Here is a 7,307-nt window from a genome sequence, read left to right as displayed (position 1 = left end):
CTCCTGAAACTAAGTTCAAAGTAGTAACATTATGTCAATGCATTTACTGTACCTTAGTGAGGAGTGGTTATATATGAGGTGTGATTAAAAACTACGGTGAATGTTGAAATAAAAAAAATATTACAGTAAAAGACACATCGCCATTAACCCCCCTCAAAATACTCCCCCCTTGCTTCAAACACACTTATCCCATTGTTCTTGCCACTTTCTTTAGTTGTGCTGTCATGGCTTCCTTGATGTCCTAATCAATTCAAGACACATGTCACTTCTGGTACAGCAATTCCTGTCAAATAAAAACATTATGGTGTGTCTTCATCCACCTTATTCACCAGATCTGGCACCGTGTGACTCCCGGCTCATTCCCAAAGTCAATATGGCCATGAAAACATGTGACTTGATTTAGGACATTGAGGCAGCCACAGCCATGCAACTAAAGACACGAAAGAGGACTTCCAGAGCTGCTTCAGAAAGTGGCAAGAACAATGGGATATGTGTGTAACAATGTTAAGTGTGTAACAATGGGATAAGCAAGGGTACCCCTTGCTTTGAGGGGGATTAATGGCAATGTGTCTTTTACTGTATTTTTTTAAATTTCAACATTCATCATAGTCTTTGACCACACCTCATACATAACTGAAAAATAAAATGAAAAAAGGCACCAAAAACGCATGTACTGACAACACGAGACGACCGATAACATTTACCCTGCGTCCACATTTTTTTCACTTCACTGGCAGTTCGAACATAGAAGCATCATTCGAACTTCACAGTGATTTTCTTTTGACTCTAACATCTGGATTGTTTGAAGTTAGACTCAGTTGAAATATGAGACACCACTATACATTTATGTCCCGCTTTTCTTCTTCTTGCAGGGAACTCAAGGTGTCTTGAAGGTTCTCCCCCTCTCCATTTTATCCTCACAACAACAAACCTGCAACATAGGTTGGGCGGAGAGTCAGTGACTGGCCCAAAGTCACCTAGTGAGCTTTGCAGCCAAACAGGGACTAGAACCCACATCTCCTGAGTCCTAGTCCAGCACTCTAACCTCTATACCGCCCTGGCTGTTTGAATGAAAGATCATGGAGGATAACGCTGTCAAAGGCTACTGGACACGGTTGCTCTGCATGACATCCAGTACCAGAGGCATGACACCTGCATGTACCAGTTGATAGGAAGCCTGGGTGGGAGGGTGCTACTGTGGTCCTGTCCCCACAGGCAACTGCTTGGCCAGTGCATGTAGAGGATGCTCGGCGAGAGAGTTGCTGGCCATGAACGTGGAAGAGCCAAGCACCCCACGTGCCCTACTTCTCCCATGATGCAATATGAGCGGGAGCAACTGTCCATCTAGACGTTATCCATTCTGATTGTGAATGAAAATGTGTTAGCGGGAAATACTGAGTGGTAAGCGAGTCCAGGTGTGCATCTATTCCCATCCCCTATACATGAGCATAGCACAAACCTGCTCCACGGAAGGTCCCAGAGTCAGTTCCTAGAATCTGTTTATGAAATGTATGTGGAAGATCTGAGAAGCGATCCATGGCAACGTAGGAAAAAGCTTCCTGCCAAATCACCCAGTCTTGTCTACACCGCATGGCAGCAACAGCTCAAGAATTCAGGCAGGAATTTACTCCAGCTCTCTCTGGAGGTAACAGGAGTTGGACCTTACCATGCAAAGCAAGTGCTCTGCCACTGAGCCACAGCCCTTCCCTCTGTTTGCCAGGTAAAACTTCCCAATCTGGCTTCCTCTGGCTTTTATTTACCTAGTGCACCACCTAAAATAATCCTTTGCTTTGTTGATATAAAAACTGTTTAGTTTCTTTCTATTTCTGCTTTCCATCTATTAAGAAACTTGTGTGCATTTTGCCTAAGATTTGAGACAGCTCCGCACAGCGGCTACATTTTACAGCTTCAGAAATGGGGGATCAACTATCATATGTTTCTCTGGTCGGAGCCCAGTGTCTGCAACCTCCTCCCACATTCCATCTTAAGACTCTGACCAAATGCAAATACTCAGTCATTAATTATCAGCTAGCTTTAATTTCTTCTTCACATATTTATCATGCAGCGCAAGGATGGAGAACCTTGGGCTGGTGGGCCAATTTTAGCCTGCCTGAGGTCATCCCCTTCCCCTGACCATGCTCCTTTCCCCTACCACACAATGCATTGTGCTTTCTCAGTTTTGGGCCAGGTTTCTTCCCAATTGTAAAGGCTTGAAATGCCTCTCTTAAGGCTCAATTACTGGCAAGATGAGCTTTCAGCTTCAATGTGCAGGTAATTTAACATTTGGCTGCACCCACTTCTCCCACTGACTGCAACCCAAAGAGCACCTTCAAAATCAAATTTGGCCCTCAGGAAGAAAGAGGATCCCCACCACTGAGCTAGTTCTGGAACATTTGGAAGTTTGCACTGGATTCTGTGATATTTTGGTTGGCCCAAATACTGGTTATTATTTGAGAGTTTAAACCTTTTCTCTTTTTACTTGATTGCTACCGTTAATTGATAGCTTTATGCTGCATTTGAGTCTAATTATTTGGATTCCAAAATTTATTTGCGTGTTTCACACATCATTCTGAGTGTTATTAGCTACAGTGTGACTAATTAATCTTGAAAATAAATAAAACTGCCTTTTCTGCTGGGTCCTGTTTTTATTGTGCTCCATGGCTGTATTGATTTTATTGCTTCCTTTCTCTTTCTTTTTAACCAGCTGCTTTTACTGATGTTGCAATTTAGTGATCTATTGCTTTGACGATTTTCGCAAGTTACCTAGATGTATTCCTTTGCTATAAAGCAGCAGAGAGATGTTTATTAGCAATAGTTTGTCTCCAATATTAGATGCATTGGGTGTGTGCGTGAAAAACACCCTTTGTGTGTTTGGGATTTTGCCTGGCACTCCAGTAGAGCATCATAACTCACTATCAATATTAACCCATTAAGCCGTGCCTCACTGGTTTGGGGACTAGTACGTAGCAATACTAACAGCGCTACTAACTACATCAACAACGCAGGCATTTACGAGAGAGATCCGTAACTGCAAACACATGAACCTACCGGCTAAAACCTGTATCAATGCTTCCCTCTCCCTCGGGAGTATCAAGGCAAGCACTGCTTATGCCAGCCTTCCCCAAGCTGATGCCCTGAGACCTGCTGGGTTACAGTCCCCATCTTCCCCTTCGTCCTGCTGGCTGGCGATGTCACTCTTCGGAGCCCATCGCGTCTGAAGGGCGCAGGGCTGGGGAAGGCTGGCCGGTGGAGCAGGTGACACACAGATCCCCCCCTCTCACGCACACGCGCGCACCCGAGAAAATGTTCTGCCCACGGGGCATCCGAGGCTGCACCTTGTTGATGAAGGAGGCGAACTGGTTGTTGAGCCCCTTAATCTGCTCCTTCTCCTCCGTGCGGATCTGGTGCAACTTCGGGTCGATCTCCAAACTGGGCAGCGAGGAGAGGAGGAAAGCGGGCGAGGGAGAAAGGGAAGCGCCGGAAGACGCTCGGAAGAGCGCCGGCTGGAAGCCTCCCAGGCTGGCCCGGTACGTAGAGGATCGAGCGGGGAGGGAGCCGTGCGAGCGGGTGCTGAAGCTCGCGGTGAGATGGTGACTGAGGTTCATGGTCTAAAGGGTGCCGGATCTCCAAAGCCAAAGTGGGGAGAAGGAAACAGGCGCTCGAGGCATCGCCTGGGCTTAATACCGGCGGGGAAGATTTGGAGGTCTCCGCCCCCCACCCCGAGCAGGCACCTGATTGGTATTCGATTCCCCCACCCCGACGTGTTCACCTGACGTGGAGCCGCCACGGCAAATTTTCCGGTGCACGTGTACCCCACCTTACTACCGTATTAGCATAGCCCGCCCCTGCCGCCACGCCCGTGCCCAGCGGACAGCTCCGTGCGTGAACAAGCGCCTTCTGGCTCGCCCCAGTTGTGCTGTGCTCCGCTCCTCAGTGTTCCCTCGGCAGAGGCAATGTGGAGGCGGTCGGTGATGTGAAATTATTACACCGTTCAGGCCCAGAGCGAGGGTCGAGGGCGCCGCCTACTCGGCGGCCACTTGCTTGCTTGCTACAGCTGCTGTATGTGTGCACGGACCCTGGTGGGGCGAGCGCCCTCCTCGTCCCTGAAACCCGGCCTGCCGGGGCTCAAGTCAACGACTTGGAAGCTGGGCTGAGCTCAGCTCAAGTTTGGCGGGCAGAATCTCCCCCCGGGCCAAGAGAGGAGGCGCGTGCCAACGCGGGCGCTCTCTCATTGGCCGCCCTCTCGCCCCGCATACAAATATGGAGAATGCGAGGTCGCGATGCCACCAATGGGGAGCCCAGGAACTTCCCTATTGGCTGTCGGCTACCTGGGCATGCAAACGAGGAGCCAGGTGGCTATAAGAGGGCGGAGGGAGCGAGCGGGCCCGGTGGCGCGATGGCGTTCTCCTTTTCCCGGCCCCGCAGCGGCTCCCTGTCCACCGGCTCCGTGCGCGGCAGCTCCAGTGGGTCAGACTCCTGGTTCTCGTTGTCCCGGCTGCATGCGGCGCTCCCGGCAGCGCGAGCCAGCGCAGAGACGGCCACCATTTTGCTGGGCCCGGGCCGGCAGCAGGAGGCGCTGCAAGGCCTGAACGAGCGCCTGGCCGGCTACCTGCAGCGGGTGCGGGGACTCGAGGCGGCCAACCGAGCCCTGGAGGAGGAGATCGCAGCCATCCGTGCTCGCAGGGCTGGGGCAGGCGGCCAGAAAGACTGGGAAGCCTGCGAGCGGCCCTTGGCCGAGCTGCGCAAGCAGGTGAGGGGGCGGTTCAGCCCGTGGGAATGGGCGCAGCTAGAGCCCCCCACACAGCGGCAGCTGCGGAAGCGCATTCCAGTCTCGTCCTCTCGTCAGGATCGTGTTCTGCCTTACGTGAATTTAAAATGCGGAGCTGCACCTGCTCTGAGTGTTTTGTTTTTTCATCAGGGTTAGGGAGTATTTCTGTTACATTTTTATTTTGCTTTAACATACCGCATCAGCAATCTAGGTGTAAGGCATGGGATGGCAATGGAAAGTTGTAGGGAGAGAAATGTCACTTAATTACAGTACTTTGCAACTGAAATAATACACATGAATGGACTTAACGCACCACGGGATGGGTGGGAAGCACAGGTGAAAGTGAAGAGATGAAAGTTGGAAGCAAAGGCATTACACAAGGGTGAGCAACAAGTAGAAAAGGATGGTGAAGACAGCATATATGGAGGATGCCCCTCAAAAGACAGACGTAGTGAAGGGGATATCAAAATATATTTATGAGACCTGAAGGGGAACAGTTCAACCTCATTTCCTCCTAGGTATCCTCTACAGATTAATTAGTATAAGCCAGGGCCAACTGTACCGCAAACAGTTTGTAGTGCACAAGGCCACAATGCTCCTGTGTGCACCTTGCACACTTGGCAACATGCTCAGCAGAGCCTGGAAGGACTTCTAAGTAAACCTACATTATATTGAGCTGCACAGGAATGGACATGAAAACGAGGGCGAGGACCAAGTAAGAGGGGAAAGAGGAGATAATCCTGTGTGAGGCAGGGGCTGAGGGAGTGGGGAGTGGGACATGACGCAAGATTTTTATTTATTTATTTATTAAACATTCGCCGAAGCCTCGGGGCAGCTTACAACAATAAACAATTTTGTACTGATAAGAAAGTCAGCTAGATGATGTGTGGAAAGAGAAGCCAGGGGAGAAGTGTTTTATAAGAGCCAGAGTGCTTCCAGCTGGAGGGATCCTTCAGGCAAGAGTTAGAAGACAGTGTGCAACTGTTCGGCCTTCCCCCAGATATTTTGTGCCTCAAACCTCACCAGCTCTCTCTGGCATGACTGATGATCAGGAATGCTGGGGATGATGGGAGTTGTAGCCTGGAACATCTGGAGGGTACCAAGTTGGGGAACAATATTTTCAAAACTCAAGGCTTTGATGTTCAATACAACCGTTTGGGTTTACCATCCTCAAATTCTCTGAGTGATGTGGAGGAGAGGGCCAAACTAGATGTGATACTAAAAGTATCACTGGGAAACGTGTTGGAGTTTAACTCTTTTAATTGCACTCAGAATTTTTATCCATACTAAAATGCACAGGAAGAAGTTTGTTTCCTTCCCAGCTGGGATCCTGATGAAAATTGCCCCACATTCAGCTGGCCATACTGCTTTTGGGAGATAGCAATGTGAGTGGTCAGGATCATGGCTGGGAATGAAATTAAGCTTCTCCTCCCTGTGCACTGTGGTCGGAAGGAGTAGGCATTTCCTACTCAGCATTAATTAAAACTCCAAACATGCTTCCCAAGATTTAGTGGTATGTGTAGCTTGACTCCAAGCCTGACAAATGTTCAAGAGCAGCCTTCTGGGTCTACTTCAAATGAGTTCAAACTGGCCAGGATTAGGTCTTGATTTGGTAAAGGGGCAGGCTTTTGTAATGCAGAATATTGCATGATTGATCATTCAGATTGAATCTGGAAATGCTGTGAAGGTTCCTAGCACAGATCTGTTCTTGAAGCTCAAGAAGTGTGAAGCTTAGCTAGAACTAGCTGGGAGACTAACTGGGAAGTGCTCAGTTACTGCACTCTGCTCCCTCATCGGGTAGCTAGGAAAGTAAAATAACAATGTTATTTGTAGGGGAGGAGTTGAGAACCTGTGACCCTTCATGTTTTAGCCTACCACTCCCATCAGCTCTAGACAACATAGTCAATGGTGGAAGGACTCTAGTTCAGTGCTGGAGTAGCTGCTTTGCACGCAGAGCTTCAAGCTTCATCCCTGGCATGTCTATGCAGGACTAGAAAACACCTGAAGCCCTGAAGAGTCACTGCCAGCCAATGTCAAGCAATACCAGTCCAGATGGACAAATGCTTGGACTCAGTGTAAGGCAGTTACCTCTCTTCCACTGTGCTAACAGTGAGGGATGATGGGAGTTGTAGGCCAAAACAGAAGGCCACAAGTTACCCAGCCTGCTACTGGGCATCTCAGTGCTGTTGCTCTTTAACACATTCCAGCCTCTTAAATGCTGGAGGGTGTGGGGAAGGAGAATTTTGCCTCCCAGATGCTTTCAGATAGAGAGCTTTTAGGACAGTCAAAAGGCATTGTGCAGCTATTCTGCCTTGGTCGCTCTGTACGACGACCTGTGCAGGGAGAAGGACAGGGGGAGTACATCCCTGTTGGTTCTTCTGGACCTCTCGGCGGCTTTTGATACCATCGACCATGGTATCCTTCTGGATAGACTTGCGGGATTGGGGGTTGGAGGCACTGCTTTGCAGTGGTTCCACTCCTATCTTGATGGTCGATTCCAGAAGGTAGTGCTGGGGGACCATGTCTCTACGTCATGGCA

At 49.4% G+C, this 7,307-nt stretch overlaps 2 protein-coding genes across 2 annotated transcripts in view; one reads left to right on the top strand and one right to left on the bottom strand.

Annotated features, from left to right (window-relative positions):
- LOC123027541 (keratin, type I cytoskeletal 18-like) overlaps positions 1 to 3,605 on the bottom strand; it is a 17,307-nt gene extending 13,702 nt beyond the window's left edge. Inside the window, exon 1 of the mRNA XM_044438475.1 lies at positions 3,336 to 3,605. Coding sequence (XP_044294410.1) covers positions 3,336 to 3,605 — 270 coding nt within the window. The remainder of the gene's footprint in view (positions 1 to 3,335) is intronic.
- A 791-nt stretch (positions 3,606 to 4,396) lies between these two features.
- The window catches only part of LOC123027539 (keratin, type II cytoskeletal 8-like), an 18,658-nt gene continuing 15,747 nt past the window's right edge, over positions 4,397 to 7,307 (top strand). The window contains exon 1 of the mRNA XM_044438474.1: positions 4,397 to 4,750. Coding sequence (XP_044294409.1) covers positions 4,397 to 4,750 — 354 coding nt within the window. The remainder of the gene's footprint in view (positions 4,751 to 7,307) is intronic.

Source organism: Varanus komodoensis, unplaced genomic scaffold, assembly GCF_004798865.1.
Source record: "Varanus komodoensis strain SLA01 unplaced genomic scaffold, ASM479886v1 scaffold32, whole genome shotgun sequence".
Lineage (NCBI taxonomy): Eukaryota > Metazoa > Chordata > Lepidosauria > Squamata > Varanidae > Varanus > Varanus komodoensis.
The sequence above is the reverse complement of the archived record's forward strand: the minus strand, read 5'-3'. Positions and strand labels throughout refer to the sequence as shown.